The sequence below is a fragment of the Citrus clementina genome, unplaced genomic scaffold, assembly GCF_000493195.1.
Source record: "Citrus clementina cultivar Clemenules unplaced genomic scaffold, Citrus_clementina_v1.0 scaffold_5, whole genome shotgun sequence".
In the NCBI taxonomy this organism is placed as follows: domain Eukaryota; kingdom Viridiplantae; phylum Streptophyta; class Magnoliopsida; order Sapindales; family Rutaceae; genus Citrus; species Citrus x clementina.
Window position 1 is genome coordinate 31729667 of NW_006262201.1, and position 21510 is coordinate 31751176.

Sequence of the window (21510 nt, forward strand, 5' to 3'; positions counted from 1 at the left end):
ATCCTGGTCGTGGAACGAGGAGAACCGGAATCTCGCATCAACATTTTGGCGCCGTCTGTGGGGAACCAGAGCAAAAAGCTTCTGTCGATAGCAAGAAGAGGGGTGGAGTAAGCGAAAGGCAATGGAGATAGGAGGAAGTAGCGCACAAAGGGGTGACATGAGGCTTAACGATTCCGTGACGCTGAGGGAGGTAATCAGCGAAGCACGGGAAAAAGTCATGTTCGACCGGATGGAACGAATGGAAAAGCAGATGGAAACCTTGACAACCATCCTGCATGAGCTGCGGAACGAGCGAAGGGTAACCCAAGAGGGAAGGGTGAGAGGCGGTGGAGCGGCACCAGGTCCCGATAGTGCGGGGAGAAGTCAAACCGCAGGGAGATTTGGTGGTGAGAGAGGTAACGTACCCCTGCGGGGAGAATTTCATAGAGAAAGAGAGCAGTCCCCGGCAAGACAGACTTGTGACGAGGGCGACGGGGTGGTGAATGCAGAGGAAACAGAGCTGAGGCAACACTTGCATGATGTAGAGCGAGAGCGGGATCAAGTTGCAGCACGTGACCCTGGTCGTGCAGGGCAGCTGGAGGAGGAAGTGCGAAGGCTAGCGCAAATAATTGACGACATGCAAGGGAGGAACAGAGCCCCTGGTTGGAGGATAATGCTGGACGGAGAATCACCGCTCGCAGCAGAGATCATGAGGGCAGTTATTCCGAGAGATTTCCGCCTCCCCGACCTCAGATACTCGGGAAGAACTGATCCGCTGATGCACATAGAGCGCTTCAACGACATGACGGGGGTACAGGGATTATCTCCATCCCAAAGGTGCAGGGTGTTCCCACTATCCCTTGAGGGACGTGCACGAGAATGGTACAGGAAACTTCCTCGGGGCAGCATTAAAACCTTCGAGCAGATGTGCCAGGAATTCGCGGAGCAGTTTAGTGGGGCAATGTCACCGGAAGATGACATGATGGAGCTGAAAAGCATGAAACAGGGGGAGCAAGAAACCCTTCGGGAATTCATCAAGAGGTTTCATCGGGCTGTCCTCGACTTGGGAGCCTTCAACCACCCTCAGGCGTTAAGGGGATTGAAAGAAGGGGTGAAGATAGGAAGGCTGTGGTACAATTTGAGAAGCCCAGCTATTCAAACGTATGCAGCCGCATACGAACAGGCTAAAAGAGACATCGAGATTGAGGAGGAGAAGGCTGCACGGATCAAGACAGACCAGTTGGAAGGGTTAGGGAGGAAAGAGAAGAAAGCATTACCGGGGAATGGGCCGATCAGGAGGAGGGACCACCAGGTCTCCGGTAGTGGATCAGGAGGTAGGGTGATTGCTTATCAGCCTCATCAGAGGCCGCCACAGTATCAGCGCAGCAGGGCGCCACCTCCTCGTTCCCCAGCTAGGGAGCCTTGGAGAAGGCATGATTCGGCATCCGGTGGTCTTCATCAACATTCCCACGGTAACAGGACGAGCAGACCAGAAGCACTTCCACCGCCCCCAACCCACAGTGGGGCAAACAGAGAAAGAGCAGTGCATCTGGTCGACCAGAACCAGGACTATGGGCGGTACACTCCCTTGAGGATGCCCCTGGATGAGGTGTACGAGGCCATAAAGGATCGAGGGCTGCTGCACCTCCCTACACCGATAACAAAGCTGCCCAACAGAAGGGATAGAGGACGTTATTGTAAGTTCCATGGCACTATTGGCCATACCACAGCAGAGTGTAGAGATCTCAAGACCCAGGTCGAAGATCTGGTGAGAAATCGGTACCTGGACGAGTTTATGGATGGGACTTTTCCGATGGTGGCCACAACAGATGAAGGGGAGCAGAGTGATAGAATCTTGAGACGCGAGCAGCCCGCAGTAAGGGTGATAGCTGGGGGCCCAACGTTGGCCGGAGATTCGAACAGATCGAGAAAAAATTATGCCAGATACGCCATGACCAGTAAAGAGATACTCTTCAACACCCCAGCAGCCAAACGAGCAAGGGTCAGTCAAGTGCCAATCATGTGGACGGATGAGGATGAGGAAGGGATTCTATACCCCCACGAGGATGCTTTAGTCATCGAGGCTACGGTCGCTAGCAAGAAGTTTGACCGGATACTGGTTGATACGGGGAGCTCAGTTGATGTGTTATTTAAGTCAACTTTGGAAGAGATGGGAATAGCCGACCGGAAGTTGGAATACACCAACACCTCCTTGAAGGGGTTCGGAGGAGGGAAGTTGGTCCCTCTGGGCGTGGTCGAACTGCCTATCACAATCGGGAGCCCCCCGACAGAAAGAACAATGATACTGGACTTCGTCGTAGTGGATGAGGAAGGTCCTTACCAGATGATCCTAGGTCGGCCATTTTTAAGGATGAGCAAAGCGGTGTTGTCCAACCATTATCTGGCTCTGAAGTACCGGGTGAATGGGGTAGTCGGAGTGGTACGAGGAGACCAGAGGATCGCAAGAAGCTGCTACTCCTCGGCAGCAAGGGAGGCGATGCAGATAACATCCCTCGATACCCGAGTGGAAAACAAGCCTGGCAAACAAGAACCCGTAGAGGATCTGGAAACAGTAAGCATGGGACCAGAGAACCCGGGAAAGACGATCAGAATCGGGTCGAGACTTAAGGGAGAGCAAAAGCAGGAGTTGGTGAAATGCTTACAGGCTCATGCTGACGTGTTTGCCTGGACACATGAAGACATGCCAGGGATCGACCCAGAGGTAGCATGTCATAAGCTGGCAATAAAGAAAGGTGCTCGAGCAGTAAGGCAGAAGAGGAGGTGCTTCAACCAGGAGAGGTATGAGGCTGTAAATGATGAGGTGGAGAAGCTTCTGAGAGCAGGGTTCATTCGGGAAGTCAATTACCCAGAGTGGATATCAAATGTTGTGTTGGTAAAGAAGGCAAACGGCAAGTGGAGGATGTGTGTGGATTTCACAGACCTCAATAAGGCGTGCCCAAAAGACAGCTTCCCTTTACCAATGATCGATCAGCTAGTAGATTCGACGGCTGGACATGGTCTGCTCAGCTTCATGGACGCATTCTCGGGATACAACCAGATCCCCATGTACGAGCCGGATGAGGAGAGCACGGCTTTCATCACTAACCAAGGTTTGTTCTGTTACAGGGTGATGCCATTCGGTCTCAAGAATGCTGGGGCCACCTATCAAAGGCTGGTGAATAAAGTCTTTAAGCCCTTGATCGGGAAAACCATGGAAGTGTACGTGGACGACATGATCACCAAGTCCAAAATCCCGAAGGAACATGTCAGACATCTCGAGGAGACGTTCGAGCTTTTGAGGAAGTATAAGATGAAGCTCAACCCGGAGAAGTGTGCTTTTGGGGTCGAGTCAGGGAAATTTCTGGGATTCATGGTGAGCCATAAGGGGATTGAAGCAAATCCCGAGAAGATCCAGGCGATTGTGCAAATGACGTCTCCTCGAAACCTGAAGGAGATGCAGAGCCTCACGGGGAGGTTGGCGGCGTTGAGCAGATTCATATCCAAGGCTACAGATAAGTGTCAGCCATTCTTTCAAGTGATAAGGAGGGGAAAGAAAACGGAATGGACCCCGAAATGCGAGGAAGCCTTCCGGAACTTGAAGCAATACTTGCAGCAAGCTCCGCTACTGTCCACACCGAGGGATGGGGACAAGTTGAATCTGTATTTGGCGGTATCGGATCGGGCCGCCAGTTCCGTTCTGGTGAGAGAGGAAGAAGGAGTTCAGTATCCGATATACTACACCAGCAAGGCCCTGCTCGACGCTGAGACCAGATACCCACCGTTGGAGAAATGGGCACTTGCCCTTGTGGTTGCTGCTCGGAAGTTGAGGCCATACTTTCAAGCATTCCCGGTCTCGGTAATAACCAACCAGCCATTGCGTCAAATTCTGCACAAGCCAGATGCCTCTGGTCGGCTCGTCAAGTGGGCTGTAGAGCTGAGCGAATTCGACATAGACTATAAACCCCGTGCGGCGATAAAGGCCCAGGCAATGGCCGATTTTGTAGCTGAGTTCGCAGAGCCCGAAGTATGCTTAGATCAACAAGGTGCAGATATAGGCGACGACGAAACTCAAGTATGGCAGATATCTGTGGATGGGTCATTGGGAGAGCGGGGTTCAGGAGCAGGGATTGTCCTGGAAGGCCCAGAGGGGGAGGAGATCTCTTATGCTGTAAAGTTGGAATTTGCAGCCACAAATAACCAGGCAGAATACGAAGCCTTGATAGCGGGTCTGGAATTGGCTAGGGCCGTGAAAGCAGACAGAGTTAAGATCAGAACTGATTCCCAGCTGGTTGCGAATCATGTCAGTGAAAGATTCCAACCAAGAGAGGAGAAGATGGAACAGTACCTAAAGATAGTCAGGCAGATGATGGGGAAGTTCAAAGCAGTGGAGGTGATACAAATCCCCAGGGAGCAGAACAGTCGAGCAGACATTTTGGCTAGGATGGCAGCCGTAGCCGACCCAAAAATGCCAAAGTCGGTCCCCCTAGAAGTGAAGTCTCACCCAAGTGTCGAGCAAAATTTGGGGGTGTTGCGGATAGAACAAAAAGGCTCATGGAGGGACCCGATAGTTTCATACCTTAGAGACGGGGTCGTACCACCAGATAAGCTGCGAGCTCGGAAGATTAGAGCTCAGGCCTCGAGATACACGATGATCGATGGGGTACTGTATCGGCGAGGATATACATTACCGTTCCTTCGGTGTTTGGACGATGACGACGCAGATTACGTGCTGAGGGAAGTACATGAAGGAATTTGCGGAAATCATTCTGGCGGGAGGTCCCTGGCCCACAAGGTTCTAAGACAGGGATATTTCTGGCCGACGATGCACCAGGATGCGCAAAGGAAGACCAGGAGCTGTGCAAGCTGCCAGAGTTTTGCAAACTTCTCTAACCAACCACCAGAGAAGCTCACCTCCATGGCCTCCCCTTGGCCATTCGCTCAATGGGGAATTGATCTGATCGGCCCATTGCCAAAGGGACGAGGAGCAGCAACACATGCAATAGTTGCTATAGATTACTTCACGAAGTGGATAGAGGTAGAAGCCCTTAGCAGGATCACAGAGAAGAAAACAACAGACTTCGTGTGGAGAAACCTGGTCTGTCGATACGGGATCCCATATGCCTTGGTAACGGATAATGGCAGGCAGTTCGATAATCACAGCTTCAGGGATTTCTGCCAGAACCTCGGGATAGAACTGAAGTATTGCTCGCCTGCTCACCCTCAATCGAATGGACAAGTAGAAGCAGCCAACAAGACCGTCAATAGGCTTCTGAAAACCAGGCTCGGAGCAAAAAAGGGTGCGTGGGTTGACGAGCTGTCAGGTGTGCTATGGGCATACAGAACAACCCACAAGACCGCAACTGGGGAGACACCGTTCGCTTTGGCTTTCGGACATGAAGCGGTCGTGCCGGCTGAGATAGGAACGACCACACACCGGACAGAGCACTTCAATGAGCAGGAGAACGACGAACAGATATGTTTGAATCTTGATCTGCTAATGGAGAGGAGGGAACAAGCAGCCGAGCGATCAGTCACTTACCAACAGAGGGTTGCTCGGTATTATAACCAGAAGGTGAACATACGGCAATTCAGGGTCGGAGACTGGGTACTGAGAAGAGTGAATCAGAGCACCAAAGATTCGACTCAAGGAGTGCTGGGACCGAATTGGGAAGGGCCGTATAGAGTCAAGCAGATAGCGGGACCCGGAGCTTACAAGCTGGTTCGCGCGGACGGCCACGAAGTGAAACGCCCATGGAACGCAGCACACCTCCGGAAATACTTCCAGTAAGACTTGTTCACATTTGAAAGCTGTTTTTGCTCATGTTCATTATCGTTTATTTTTCGCGTTTTATGTCCGAACAATTTCATGTAAGTCAAATCCTGCCATTAATGGAACGTCGACGAATTTCATTCGCTTGAAACCAAAAAAATCCTAAGGCATGCAAAGGCTCGCCAAGTCTCAGAGCCTGTCTTATGGCGAGACAGAAGCCAAGCATGCCAGGATCTGCTCGGCCACGAGAAGGCAGCAGAATCCAAATCGTTTGAAGAAAATCCTAAGGCATGCAAAGGCTCGCCAAGTCTCAGAGCCTGTCTTATGGCGAGACAGAAGCCAAGCATGCCAGGATCTGCTCGGCCACGAGAAGGCAGCAGAATCCAAATCGTTTGAAGAAAATCCTAAGGCATGCAAAGGCTCGCCAAGTCTCAGAGCCTGTCTTATGGCGGGACAGAAGCCAAGCATGCCAGGATCTGCTCGGCCACGAGAAGGCAGCATAATCCAAATCGTTTGAAGAAAATCCTAAGGCATGCAAAGGCTCGTTAAGTCTCAGAGCCTGTCTTGTGGCGAGACGGAAGCCAAGCATGCCAGGATCTGCTCGGCCACGAGAAGGCAGCAGAATCCAAATCGTTTGAAGAAAATCCTAAGGCATGCAAAGGCTCGCCAAGTCTTAGAGCCTGTCTTCTGGCGAGACAGAAGCCAAGCATGCCAGGATCTGCTCGGCCACGAGAAGGCAGCAGAATCCAAATCGTTTGAAGAAAATCCTAAGGCATGCAAAGGCTCGCCAAGTCTCAGAGCCTGTCTTATGGCGAGACAGAAGCCAAGCATGCCAGGATCTGCTCGGCCACGAGAAGGCAGCAGAATCCAAATCGTTTGAAGAAAATCCTAAGGCATGCAAAGGCTCGCCAACTCTAAGAGCCTGTCTTATGGCGAGACAGAAGCCAAGCATGCCAGGATCTGCTCGGCCACGAGAAGGCAGCAGAATCCAAATCGTTTGAAGAAAATCCTAAGGCATGCAAAGGCTCGCCAAGTCTCAGAGCCTGTCTTATGGCGAGACAGAAGCCAAGCATGCCAGGATCTGCTCGGCCACGAGAAGGCAGCAGAATCCAAATCGTTTGAAGAAAATCCTAAGGCATGCAAAGGCTCGCCAAGTCTCAGAGCCTGTCTTATGGCGAGACAGAAGCCAAGCATGCCAGGATCTGCTCGGCCACGAGAAGGTAGCAGAATCCGAATCGTTTGAAGAAAATCCTAAGGCATGCAAAGGCTCGCCAAGTCTCAGAGCCTGTCTTATGGCGGGACAGAAGCCAAGCATGCCAGGATCTGCTCGGCCACGAGAAGACAGCATAATCCAAATCGTTTGAAGAAAATCCTAAGGCATGCAAAGGCTCGTCAAGTCTCAGAGCCTGTCTTGTGGCGAGACGGAAGCCAAGCATGCCAGGATCTGTTCGACCGCGCGATGGCAAACCGAATCCAAGGCATTGAAAAATCTTCAAAGGCATGTGGCAAAACCATGAGCCAAGCCGGAACCTGCTCGTCTAGACAAAGACAAGCAGATTCTCAAACGAAAAACAATTCATAATTACAACACGAGAAAGTAATCAACAACATTTTTATTAATGTGTTAATGGCTAACAGAGGGAATAAATTTCATAAACGTTGTTCATTACAATACAAAAAGAAATATATCAAAAAGATGGTGGATCAGTGAGCCGAGCAGCATCGGTCGGCTGGACCTCCTCGGGTGCAGGGGGGGTATCACCAGTTGCGTCCGGGGGGGTGCTCGCCTCGCCAACATCAGCAGGGACTGCACGAGGAGGAGAGTTTTCCTCCTCGATCACGATCGGCTCTACCCCCTCGGTATCTTCCTTGGCCGCCTCCTCATCCATATGCTGAGCAACACCAGCTGCAAGGTCATCCATCTTCAGGTTAGGGTGTTGCTTCCCGAGGACGGCCATGATGCAACGATAGGAATGCCGAAGTCCCTGGTCGTACTGGTTGTCGGCCTCCCTCTCCAAGTTCTCGACCTGAGCTCGGTGGGAGTCGCGGAGAGATTCGAGCTGAGCCTCATACATAGCCTTCTGCCTTTGCAGATCCTCCTTGACCTTGGTAAGCTCCTCCTCAAGGGTAATGGCTTTTGCTTGAGCAAGTGATTCTTGCTCTATCAGCTTCAGGTTCTCGAGATTCAGCTCCCCTGCTTTCTTCTCGGCAGCGTCAGCTCTGGTCGTCGCCGACTGAATGTCCCCCTTCATCTTCCGGTCGTAGCGGCCCACCTTAGCCTTGTAATAGGTGGTCATGCAGCTGAGGTGGAAGGCGCTATGCTGAATGGCCCCCACCAGCTCACCCAAGGTGCGCCCATCAAAGTCCTCCAGCTCCTCCTTGCTCACGAGTTTAGCTAACTCATTGAGGTAAGGGACCAGAGGTTCTGCTCGGCTGTCAGGTAAGCGAGATCGAGGCCCGACAGGAGGAGAAGAGGTAGCGGGATCTGTGGCTGCTCCACTAGCTTCCCCAACTTTTACAGGAGCAGGAGGTAAAACCTTCAAGGGTGGGGCCTGCTGCACGATGTTGGCCCGCTTTGCAGTAGGGGCATCCTTACTCTCGTCCCTCTTCGTGGTTGGAGGTCGAGAACGTTTTCGGGTCAAAGCCCCCATCACAGCGTCCTCCATCCTATGGCCAGGAAGTATCAAGCGAGACTCGAGCAAGTTGTATGTACTTAACAGTTCTCGGCTCGAGCAGGAATTGGCCAGCACCGCCTCGACCCGTTTGAGCTGGTCTGGTCCGAGCGGGAAGTGGACACCCCAAGAAACTACAACACAAACAAGACACTTGGTTAGAAACAAGCCAATAAAACAAGAACAAGTATGGATACAAGGCATCTGAAGCAAGCAGGCAACCTGGGACCGTGAAACGGGGTGGGACCCGATAATCCCTCCCGTCCATTTGTGCGACCTGACCCCACGGACCCCCAGCAAAAAAGAACTTTCTCTTCCAATTCCCGCCACCACCAGTAGGGAGGTCGATTATAGGTTTCCTGCTCTTGGTGCTAGATTGGAAGTAGTACCAGCCGGCATCTTTGGGGCTGCTCTTTAGCTGGTACAGGTGCTTCACCTCATCAACCGTGGGCTCGCTTTGGCAACATCTGTCCCACAAAATGAACAGACCAGAGAGCACTCTCCACCCATTGGGATTCAGCTGACCAGGAGCCAGATTTAGCCCGTTAAGTATCCGGGCAAAGTAAGGTTGCAAGGGACACCTCAGCCCGTACTTAAAGCTGTCCAGATACAGGGTAACATATCCCCTAGGAGGGCGGCTGGGAGCATCCTTCTTTCCTGGGACCTTGAGAAGTATTTCACCAGGGATGCTATACCTCAGTCGGAGGTCCTCGAGCTCATCAAACGTGGTCGTGCACGTCATGTAATCAATAGCGTAGTCCCGCGATAGGGCTCTACCTCCTATTCTACTCCTCCCTTCTGGTCGCGGCGCTCCTGATGGGGACGCCTCACCAGAATCATCCCCTTGACCCTCACTCAAGGTGTTCTCCGATCCAGAAGATCCTTCTTCATCGCTACTGTCGCTCGAGGAGGTTGTTTGGGGAGACATCCTCCTAGCGCTAGTACCAACACTAGACCTAATGGGCTCTAAGGGGATCCCGGGGTCAAAAGCGGGATCAGCGAGCAGACTAGGTAGGAAGTCCAACTCGTCGTCATCAACCTCAATGACCTTCTCTTTGCCTTTCGACATTCCCTAAACTCTAACCACAACGCCACCGACTACTACCCAAACGAAAGAAAAAAGGAAGTTATCTATAAACTATCCGAGACCGAGGAGAGAGAAGTAATACCTGAAGCACTGCTCCAATCGGAGAAAGGCAAGGATGGGGCCTTTGCGCCGGAACTTCTTTGCCGGAGAAACAGAGACGGAGACGGAGTGAATGGTGAATATGCCGTTCGAGAGGATTCGGCTTTCCAAATGAGGACGGACTCTTGAGTTGCCAGCATATAACTGCGCCGAATCCCGAGGATCTCGTAACCGTCGGTTTGAAATTCAAATGGAGGGCGGGATTTCTGCCACGTCACCTCGTCCGCAATTAAATGCGACATGACTCTTGGCAGCCTTTTCCAATCCCACGCGAGCGAGCACTATCGAGTTTCTACTGCTGGTCCACTACATTACCCAACACCAGAAACTGGGGGACCGGTGTTTGGGAGAGATACTGTTTGGGATAAATACGTCGACGAGACCAGGAATGACGAGCAGATATCTGATGGCGGAGTTCTGCGAACCGGTGTGTTCCGTAAAAGCCTGGTGCGCGGAAGAACAGGAGCAGAAATATCCTGCTCGTCCACGATGTTGTCATCCGCGAGGCCAATTCCCTATAAAAGGCATAAGGCCATTCCGGCTAGAGGTCAAGAGGCGAGGAGACCCGGTCGACGGCAGTTGGCAAGACGCGCTCTCCAGCACGAGAATCTAGGAACAACAGCCACGCTTTCCCCAGAACCGTGGCGTAACACGCAAGATCTCACGGAACCATGACAGCCACGCTTTCCCCAGAACCGTGGCGTAACACGCAAAGTCTCACAGAGCCATGACAGCCACGCTTTCCCCTGAACCGTGGCGTAACACGCTAGATCCCACGTTTGCCCATAACGCAGCAGTTGGAGTCCCATACCGTCTGGGAAAGAGCGGAAGACTGAGATTCAGAGGAAGCCTATAAAAAGGTAGCCAACGAAGGTAAAAGGGTTGGCATTTTTGAGAGAGAAGGAAAAACCACGAAAAAGCCATAAGACTTGTGGCAAGCGTTCCCTGAACCTTCATATCTGACTTGAGCGTCGGAGGGTTTGCGCCGGGGGAACAACCGGCATACTCTGACTTGTCTGTTTGTGCAGGGACATCTGGAGAAGAAGCATTACTAGGAGACCTCCTGGTCGTGGTGAAGTTGATCGAGCAGAGATCCTGGTCGTGGAACGAGGAGAACCGGAATCTCGCATCAACACAATTGATATGGCTACATCACGAACAACATCATGCATAGCAAACCATTCACTTGTAACTCCATCAAGCAACAAGCAAGGGTTTTTGAGCTTATCAACCAATGTAAGCGCTCTATCTCGTGCTTCTTCCAACGTGTTGATGTTTTGAAACAGAGCCAAACCCATGCCATAACAGAGCAAGTCTTCAACACAACAGATGAACGAGTACCCTATTAGCAATAATGTTTCTTTAAGTTCCCTACCTTCTAAATGATTGTAACTCAACTCTACAGTTGAATAGGCCACCGCTTGTGTCCCAGAGAAGCTTATCAAAAAAGGCCTTTGTAATTGTCGTAAAGCATTCCTCCATTCATAGAGACTCTTATTTTTCAACGCCTTTGCTACGGGTACAATGGCAATGGGCAAACCAGCACATTCCTTGACTATATCTGTCGCTACAGATTTTAGTTCACTATTTTCTATGCAATCACCTGCCATCTTCTTAAAAAGACTCCAAGCTTCTTTCTTATTCAAAATATCGATAAAAGAATTATGTTGACAATCCATCTTACAAGACAACACATCTAGACTTCTTGCTGTCAGCAGAACTTTACATCTGCTGTTATCATCTGCTAATGGAATTCCAACAGCCTCCAAGTCAAGACTCCCCCAAATATCATCCAAGATTATAAGGATCTTCTTCTCTACTTTCAATCTTTCATATAGCCTCCCTGCTCTAACAATTTCAATCTCTTCAACTAATCCCAAACCTATCTTCTCTGCAATTTATTCTTGTATCTTCTTTATTTGTGGTGTTTGGGATACTTGCGCAGAAATGACCTTCTCAAAGAGATTATTTCCCTTGGCTTGCCCAGCGACTTCCTTCACCAACATTGTCTTTCCAATGCCACCCATCCCGTATACCCCAATCATGTTGAAGTTATGATTGCTTAATGAGCCTAGTATTTCCTTCAAAGTGGATTTTCTTGATTCAAAGTGAATGAAACCTTCGGTGGACTTAAGCCATATCTCCTCTGGAATTGTACGGAAAGAAACACTGTCAAATTTCCTTTTTTCATGGAGTCCAACAATAGCATTCACCTCCCTTTCTGCTTTCTTGATAAGCTGGTAGTGGGTCTTCAAATTGGGACACAACCCATTAAAACACTGGTTGTTTGATTTTTCTTCAACTTCTGTAAGCTTCCTAACTTCACTGATGACCTCGTCCACACTAATCAGCCACTCCTCAACGTGCTGTTGAATTCCGTCCCCTTTGATTTTGGAATCATCTACTTTATACTGTACACTGTCTCTAGCATTCTTTAGTTTATCAACATCATTCTTCAGCTTCTCGAAGGTAATAAGAGACAAGGAGGTAACAATTTCCATTATCCTGTTTTATTTTATTTTATTTTATTTTTATTTTGCTTTGAGAAAACAGGGGAAAACAAAACCAATCGCAACAAGAAATAAGAGACAAGGAGGGCAAGGAATGAAAAAGCTAGAAATAAAAAAGGGAGTACAGTGAAAAATCTGCAAAAAAGGTTTAGAAAAAGGATGATTAAGAAAAGGGAACCAGAAAATGTATAAGGGATTTTCAGAGAATCTGAGAAAAGTTGGATGATTAAGAAAATGCTGGAGCAGGACATTTATGACTTCTGTTAGTAATTTGATTTCGTGAAGCATTTTCAAAAAGAAGATAATGCAAACAATTCGAGATTTGGTGATGATAATGAAAGATTAAGTAAGCTATTCCATAATTTATATGCATGGAAAGCAGCAATCCAATAACTTAAAAAGAGTTAAAAACATTTGCTATAGGAAATGGTTGCGTTGACGTGTATTTCGGGGATCATGAAATATAAACAAAGACCACGTTAAAAGATAAGCAAAAGTTGGCAAGATTGGTAATGATATATTAAAAGAAAGACTAATAAAGCTTTCCTAGCAGCATTAATCATGATCATTTGATAAACTAGAGGTAATAAATGATTATATTTTTAGTGGAAAACAGAGTACGTTACATGAGCTGATTGCTTTTGTCAATATTCAGCCAAAAATACAAGTTAATCAAAATAACCTACCATCAAGTCAACCTTGGGGCAGAAAAACTAGTAACATTAAATGAACATAGAGGGATGAGTTGGGCCAAGTCTTTAAATCAGCTATGTCGTGGAAAATAACAAGAAGATTAAAAAAAACTAGAATCAATCAACTAGTATATAGTATAATGTTTTCACATTTAATTAACTAGGAGACTAATACACTATCACTCAACATTAATCAAAATTATCTGATAAACTAGTATATATTGGATATCTCGGTGCAAAACAGAGTGCTAAGAGATAAAAATTAACCTGGTGTCTTTGCCAGGTGTTTATAATTGAAAGAAACTTAGTTCTATATTGTTTGGCAAGCTAGAAAATGAAAGAAAATAAAAGAAAGCTCTGTAAAGAAATTTGTGGAACCTTTATTACTTGAGACCATAAATCAATTGAATGTTTTGATTTCAATACTAGTGGCAATCACGTACACGTTTAACGACTTAGTTAAATTTATAGCAACTAATAAGTATCCAACTTTGCAACCGTATTTATTTCTCATGATTTGATTAAACTGAGCACTCCGAAAACTTCAGTTCCTTCGATTGTTGTAAGCTGAATGATACATGTACGATTTGATTAAACCGTATTTATTTATATATTGAATGCTACTTCATTGAATTTTACTGCCGCAATAATACTAAATGATTTTTCATGACAAAAAATTCAATAATTAGAATGATTATGAGTTAATTTAATGCTGAATTTCATCATTAACTGCTGAAATACTCCAGAAATCCAAATACATTTAACTAAACACTAATTTAATCAAATCATTAAACACACAATCTGAAAGCGGATTCAAAATAACTTTAATAAAAAAGCCAAAAGCAAAACAATCAACAAAGAAACAGAAGAAACTCTCACCAATGCCATCTGACCCTTGATAGAAAGAAAGAAGTCAAGCTCCATGTAATATAACGCCTCACAAATTACACAGAAAAATGGCCGCATTCCATATGATGCATAGAACGTGGCCCGAATCCTCTTCGTAAGTTTGGAATTGCTGGAGAAAAATACACAATGAAGGTGAAATCAAGAAAATAAGGATAATGATATTTCGTGCAATTTTCATGTAATTTGCAGGAATTAGCTTCTATTTGGTAAGCAGTACTGGATGCCTAACTATTATTACTATTACTATTATTTACATGGATGGGGTTGGGTGAGACAGGTTTATCATAATTAACCCAATCCAACCCAATCCAACCCAACCCAACCCAATTATTAATTAGATTCTAAAAAATTACCTAATTAACCCTATAATAATTCACTTAATCCATCAAAATTTGATTGGATTAGATTGGGTTGGACTGGATTTGTCAGGTTGGATTGAATTCACCGGGATTGGATTGAGTTTGCTTACCCCTAGCTCTTGACCCACATTATTTATTTTTATTATTTGGTAATTTCATTCAATCAATAAATTTAAATTTCAAATTTGTATAAAATAAGTTTATACAAGAGCTTTTAACTCTATCATCACTCATCAAACAATGTTAGATGAAACAATAAATGAAATAAACAAAGGTATCATTAAATCCAAAAGCATCCAATGTGTCAAAAAATATCCTATCATTTGCAATAAAAATATTAAAATATTATTTTCGAAATCAATAATGATATAACCACAAACATTAAGAACTTGTGTAAACAAACTAACGTGGCATAAAGACATTAACTAAAAATGGATAACTATTATTTTTCTAAATCATGTGGGTCTATAACAGTTTTATACAACCAATCTTCTCATGCAACATATGTATGATTTTTTTTTTACAAGGTGGTTGTGGCTCTATATATCCAAGTCGTTGTTCAACTTCAAGAGATCCAAAATTTGTGAAAGTAGCCACGAAGAGATTTTACGCCATTCAACATGCCTATTCTGCTGTTAACCTTACTAAATTCCAAAAATTTTAATTCTTATTTATTTATTTATTTATTTATTTATTATGCATGTAATTTGTAGTATACAATAAGAAATAAAATTGTAATCTTTTTTATAATGATGGATAATTATCGGATTCACGAGATGTTGTTTTCCTTCTTCTCTCTTCAAGTTCTATCTGATGCCAACAAGAGGTTCTTGTACTATGTAGGAGTCTATGATAGTGATGATGAAAAAAATAATATGAGCTCCAATTTTGCGCGCGCGCGCGCGCGTGTGTGTGTGTGTGTGTCTCTCTCTCTCTCTCTCTCTCTATATATATATATATATATATTGTTTTCATTTCATCTTTAACTTTTTAATGCGCTTTTGTTTCCTTTGGAAGATACATGAAAATTAACTCCTACAAGAAGGGGGGGGGTGGGGAACGGGGGAGGATTTTATTACATGAGACTTTTTAGTTTTGTTTTGAGGGAATGGGAGATTTCTTGAATGAAATGGCTGTGATGATGAGCCAAACACAAACTAATGTAAGCATTCTTCAATGCATATTTATGTTTTCTATAGAATAATTTGAGAATTGTGTTTGGAAATTCCTAGGCATTATTTAGCTTTTTCCAAGCTTTAGTTATGGCTTTTACTTTGCTGGTTGGCAAAAGAATGACGGTATTTTGATTTCTCCTAATCAGATTGCAAATGGGTCATTTAGTCACAAGGGCAACATATTTTAATCTGTTTTTATTTTTATCCTCAGTGTGTTCATGCTCTGAAAAGTAGTGATTCATGGTGCCTAGTTTTGGTCTTGTTCAATGGCGAATTACATATAAGTTCTATTGTTGGGAAATTGATTGGTGAAGCAGACACGCAATTAAAGTGAAATTGAGAAATAATGAGACAACAGAATCACATAGGGACACCAGGATTTAAGTGGTTCGGCTTTTAACCTAGATTCACGGGTGAAAACAGAAGAAAAATATTTTACTAGTGATATGAGAATTACAAGTATTGTAATATTTTGGCTCACTATCCAGAACCCCAATGTACCCAATCGCTTACTCACTAATCTCTCAAGCCAAGAGTTTATTAAATTCTTAATACTCTCAACTCCCTAAATGTAGGAAATGCTTCTCTCAAACTGGATGTTGAAATGAGGAGAAGCGTCCTTTATAGCCAAAAATTGGCTTCTGTTCATGCCTATTATTTTTTTTATTTATTAGTATTTTATTATTATTATTTCCGCTGAGCGGCCCGCCACTTTCTTTTCTTCTTCTTTTTCTTATTTCTTCTTTTTTTTTCTTTTTCCTTTGCGGTTGAGCACTAGCAATGCCCACTGCTTACTTTTTGACATCTATGTGGGCCCCACAAAAGTTGTTCTTGGAGGAATTGAATAATTGAATTATTCAAACCTGACTTAATCTTCCAGCAGTGTTATTGCTTTGTATTTATCTTTGTATGCTTGGATTGTAAATTTGACAGGAAAATGGTGAGGAGACCTTGGAGGAATTGCAGAATTTGTTTGAATAGATGTTTAAAGGAGACACCAATGCTTTCGAGCCTAAACTTATTCTGATTATTTCATCTGTACTTAGATTTGAACTAAGAAGTTTTTTGTGATGGTATGTTAGCTTTTATAAATTTCCTTTCTTTAATAAAATCTCACTTTATTTTTAGCGGAAGTTAATAAGATCGGATGGTGGATTGTATTGCTGTGTGTCAAATGACATTTTAAACAACGTGCTTCTGGCTAGAGACCTCGAACCATTTTTTATGATTTAGAATGTTGTAACCATTAGAAGCTTCCTTGTCATAAACTGGTGGCTCAGATTATTGAAATGTTCATGAGAAAGCTAATAATCTGATTTCCCATTGTATATTATCAGATTCCCTTTTGTTGCAATCTTGTGGTTGAGCAGGTCTCAAGATTCTGACCTTTTTCACCCCGCTTTCTGACAGAAGAATTTGCCTATCATTGTCAAGTGTTTGGCAATTAGCCACCATCTGCTGTATTCATTATGAAAACATTGTAAATTTGATCCCTTAAGAAGGGGAGAGAAATTGATCAAGCTGATTGGTTATACTCATTGTATGCCACAAGTGCTTTATCAAACCACAACAGGTAACACCCGTGCGAAGGGCGCAAGCCAAAATTTGATAGCTGCACCAGTATCATCAAGATACTCCTTTTCCGGTCCATCTATGTCTTACCGATGGCATTTTTACTATTCATCCTCTTTACTATTTGTTTCTTTAGCAAATTTCTTTCTGTATTATGAGTCTTAATAAAAGTTTAATTGTAGACAACTTTTTTGCCTTGAAAGTATATTTTAAACCTTTCAAACCAATTAGCTCTATTGGGAAACTTATGACTTTATCGAAATATTTGTTGCATTTTGTCACTGATGGTCAGTCCATAAAATTAATTGACTGATAGTGTCAAGCAGTTAGCAATACAACTTTTTACCAATGATATAACTCTTTTCATTCTGTATTTTGTTCGACACTTAATTCGGTTCCATTATGTCATTATCTGTGCTTGATTGAGTTGCATGTTCATGCACAAGAATTTCCCATCGCGGTGTTCCTAAGCTACTTTATAAGACCTGGATTTGTCTTTAACTAGGATATGGCTTTTTTTGAGTTGTAAAGCCTACTGTGAAAGTTAGCTGCTCAAAGCAAAAAAAAAAAAAAAAAATTTCGTGGGAGGGAAATTAAATTTTGGCGAAGTTTGCTTTGGGAATTTTGAAGATAACTTGTAAATTTGTTACACATATTGAGTGATTCAAGGTTTTCAATACATTTCTTCCAAGGAATCAGTTTTGTTTGGCTTCTCAAACTATGCTTCTAATCCAATATCTTAACTACGGCTGGTAAAAAGCTATTCACTGTTATAATGGATTGTTATTGGAAATAATCAAATAAAGCCTATGAAGAATTAGAATAAAAGCTATATTTTGTCTTTGTGAAGGGAATATTTGACAGCCAATCCACCGATATTTTTTTCTATTAAAACCTATACTTATTATAGCCTCAATCATTTCGAGACATACCGGAGAAATCTAACTAAAAAAGTTGATAAATTTTAATTCATTCTCCCGATAGAACAACAATCTTGATTTTATCACCTAAAAGAGTGAAAATATCAATTTAGCCTTCATTTTCATTCAATAAGGTGAGAGCAAATTGTGGATGCAGTGATGGATTTCTTTTTCTTTTTTTTTTGTGGGGTGGGGGGGGGGGGAATAAAAAAGAGATGCATGTTCTTTGTATGGTTGTTTATAGAGGCAAAGACTTAGCACTGAATGATAAGAGCATTACCTTCTTAGGGCGGAAGTCGTGAGTTTGAGCCTTATCCTCCTGGAAGTAAATCAAAGACTTATCATTTTAAATGAGGGGCAAATTAAAGTTTATTCTAAAATCAGTGGCGGCTTTAATGCTAGGCGAACTAGGCAGTTGCCTAAGGCCCCGTATTTAGGAAGGCCCTGATTTTTTGTATCTATTTATTAATTAATATAATTAATTTTTTTAAGATTCAAAAAAATTAAGTTACGTATATATTTTTTATACAGTAAAAAAAGCCTAATTTTTAGGCTTTACCCTATCATTACTCTCATTCATAATTATCTCTCTTATTTAATAATCTTTACCTTAAATATAAGATATATTTTTATGCTATAATAATGATTTTGAACGTTACTTCTTTACTTTCTTTAACTATTTCCCAAAAAACAATCAATGCTTACCCTTTCCAAAAAAAACTCTTATTAAAATTAGTAACGTTAGATTTTTAGAACTAACTTTTGGTATTCTATTAAAATATATTTAAAACCTCATTATCTATAAACCGATACACATTGAATCAAAGCTATTTTCAGCAAAAAAATTTTGTGCTCTCTTCTCTTTCTCTACAAAATTCATTGCCATCATCATCTTCATCTCAACTAGTCAATTGACTCAAATCCAGGTGCTATCATTCTATTTTTTTCTATTTTTTATTATTACTGTTCTTATCCTTTTTAAATTTAATTTATTTTTGATTTTTTGTATTGATTTTGGCTTGAATAATCTAGAAAAAAATTGTGTTTGTTTATTTGTTTTTTTTTATTTGAAAAGCATGTCAACTAGAAAATATGTATCGGGATATGAAAAATTGAAAAAAAAAAGAGGAGAATAGAAAAGTTAGTCCAATCTAAAAAAGGAGCTCTTGATAAATTTGTCACAACTAATAAAAAAGATATAGATTTAAATGAAGAATTAGCTATTGAACAACCAAGTTTAAATGAATTAAATAATGATGAAACAGTGAATGAAATAAACAACATTGAAGATGATAAAAATAAAAATGCGGACAAAGTTGATGTAGAAAATTTATTTGTTCCAAATAATATTTATGATCCAGGAAGATGGGAAAATGTTGATACAAAGTTAAGAGATCTTTTAGTAGAAAAAAGGCCCAATTAGAGAGAATAACATAACTTTCCCAAAAGATGAAAATTCTAGGCATTTCTCTACTGCATTTTATGTTAAAATGTTAACAAATGGAGAAAAACATGATAGAAAATGGTTAATATATTCAAAAGATTTTAACAAAGTATATTGTTTTTGTTGCAAATTATTCAATACAAGTTGTAGCAAAAATCAACTTAGTGATGAAGGAATAAGAGATTGGAAAATCTTAGTTCTAAACTTAAAAGTCATGAAACAACCAATGAACATATAACTAATATGAATGCATGGGTTGATTTAGAAGCAAGACTATCAAAAAGAAAAACAATTGATAAAGATGTTCAAGAAAGAATTGACAAGGAAAAAGAACATTGGCAAAAAGTATTAATACGAATTATTGCTGTTGTAAAAAATCTTGCTAAAAATAATTTAGCATTTCGTGGAAAAAATGAGAAGATCTATGAAGAGAGAAATGGGAATTTGTTAAGTTTAATTGAAATGATTGCAGAGTTTGATCCAACAATGCAAGAACATATTTGACGTATTAAAACCGGTGAAATTCATGATCATTATCTTGGACATAACATACAAAATGAACTCATATTAATGCTAGCACTTGAAATAAAAAAAATCAATTGTTAACAAAGTTAAGGAAGCAAAGTACTTTTCAGTTATACTTGATTGTACTCCAGATGCAAGCCACCAAGAACAAATGTCTCTTATATTAAGATGTGTGGATATTTCAACAAATCTAGTAAAGGTAGAAGAATATTTTTTAGGATTTTTACAAGTTGACAATACCACTGGAAAAGGTCTTTTTAATGAACTTGTGGATGTAATTAAAACTCTTGAACTTGATATTAATGATGTAAGAGGACAAGGATATGCTAATGGATCTAATATGAAAGGAAAAAATCAAGGTGTACAAAAAAGATTATTAGAAATAAATCCTAGAGTATTTTACACACCATGTGGCTATCATAGTTTTAACTTAGTGCTTTGTGATATGGCTAATTCTTGTCCTAAGGCTATTTCATTTTTTGGAGTTGTTCAACGTATTTACTCGCTATTTTCTTCTTCACCTAAGAGATGGAAAATTTTACAAGATAATATACCTAATTAACTGTTAAATCATTGTCACAAACACGTTGGGAGAGTCGCATAGAAAGTGTCAAAGCAATAAGATTTCAAGCTCCCCAAATTAGAGATGCTTTACTCAAATTAGCAGAAGTTAGTGAAGATCCTAAAATAAAAAAGTGAAGCGAAATGTTTAGCAACATATGAATTGGAAAACTTTGAATTTTTGTTAGGCATGATTATTTGGTATGATATATTATTTGCTTTTATTTGTTAGTAAAAGCTTACAAAGGGAATATATGCAAATTGATGTTGCCATAAATCAACTAAAAGGTCTTACATCCTTTTTTGAGAATTACAGATAAAATGGTTTTGTGTCTGCTATGATTTCAGCTAAAGAGATTGCAAATGAAATGGAAATAGAACCAAAATTTCATGAAAAACGTATAATTCGTAGAAAAAATAAATTTGGCGAGAATAATAATGAAGAGAAAATTCTATCTCCCGAAGATTCTTTTAGAATTGATTACTTTGTATATATAGTAGATCAAGTTATTTCTTCAATCACCAATAGATTTGAGCAGTTTCAATTCTATGAAAATATTTGCGGATTTTTATTTAATTTTGAAAAATTAAAATCATTAGATGATGAAAGTTTAAAAAGTTATTGTATTAATCTTGAAAATATCTTGAAATATGATATGTTTTCTGATATTGATGGATTAGATTTGTTTTCAGAGTTAAAAGTCTTAAAAGAAGTTTTACACATGGAAAGAAATAGTCCACTTGATATACTTAATTATATTAAAAAAGTAGATTCTTTTCCAAATGCATTTGTTGCTTATAGAATATTATTGACTGTACCTGTAACTGTTGCTTCTGCTGAGATAAGTTTTTCTAAATTGAAGTTAATAAAATCTTATTTAAGAACTACAATGTCACAAGAAAGATTAAATGGATTAGCAATATTAGCTATTGAAAAAAAATTTGTTAGCTAAATTAGAATATAAGATTTTAATTAATAATTTTGCATCTCAAAAAGCAAGAAGAATAAAATTTAATTGATTAGTAATTTGCATTAGTGATGGCTTGCAGCAAGGATCATAGTAGGTAGGAGCAATGATTTAAAGTTCACAGGAAGATTATGGTTGTGGCTTATGAAGTTTTAGAGCATCTTAAGAAGATGGAATTTGTGGAAGACAAAGTTAGTTACTATTTGTGTGGAAATAAATAGATATCTTTCGGACAATTTTTTTTTTTTTGGACCTTGTTAATAATTGT

The 21510-nt window shown here is 41.8% G+C and overlaps 2 protein-coding genes across 2 annotated transcripts; both read right to left on the reverse strand.

The window, feature by feature from the left end:
• Positions 1 to 7437: 7437 nt before the first annotated feature.
• LOC112098159 lies at positions 7438 to 9490 on the reverse strand. The gene is made up of 2 exons (XM_024183790.1): positions 8911 to 9490; positions 7438 to 8555 (listed from the first exon to the last, which is right to left on the reverse strand). Exons 1-2 carry the CDS (start codon positions 9488 to 9490, stop codon positions 7438 to 7440), a joined length of 1698 nt encoding a protein of 565 aa, XP_024039558.1.
• Positions 9491 to 10446: 956 nt separating this feature from the next.
• LOC18042865 (probable disease resistance protein At4g27220) lies at positions 10447 to 12108 on the reverse strand. Its single transcript, XM_024183791.1, has 3 exons — positions 11545 to 12108; positions 10725 to 11370; positions 10447 to 10457 (listed from the first exon to the last, which is right to left on the reverse strand). Exons 1-3 carry the CDS (start codon positions 12106 to 12108, stop codon positions 10447 to 10449), a joined length of 1221 nt encoding a protein of 406 aa, XP_024039559.1.
• Positions 12109 to 21510: the final 9402 nt, after the last annotated feature.

Coding starts and splice junctions, on each gene's coding strand:
- LOC18042865 (XM_024183791.1), bottom strand. CDS start 12,108: ATGGAAATTGTTACCTCCTTGTCTCTTATTACCTTCGAGAAGCTGAAG. Junction 11,371..11,544: donor AGAAGGTCATTTCTGCGCAA/GTATCCCAAACA, acceptor CTTGACTTGGAG/GCTGTTGGAATTCCATTAGC.
- LOC112098159 (XM_024183790.1), bottom strand. CDS start 9,490: ATGTCGAAAGGCAAAGAGAAGGTCATTGAGGTTGATGACGACGAGTTG. Junction 8,556..8,910: donor TGGGTGGAGAGTGCTCTCTG/GTCTGTTCATTT, acceptor TTTGTGTTGTAG/TTTCTTGGGGTGTCCACTTC.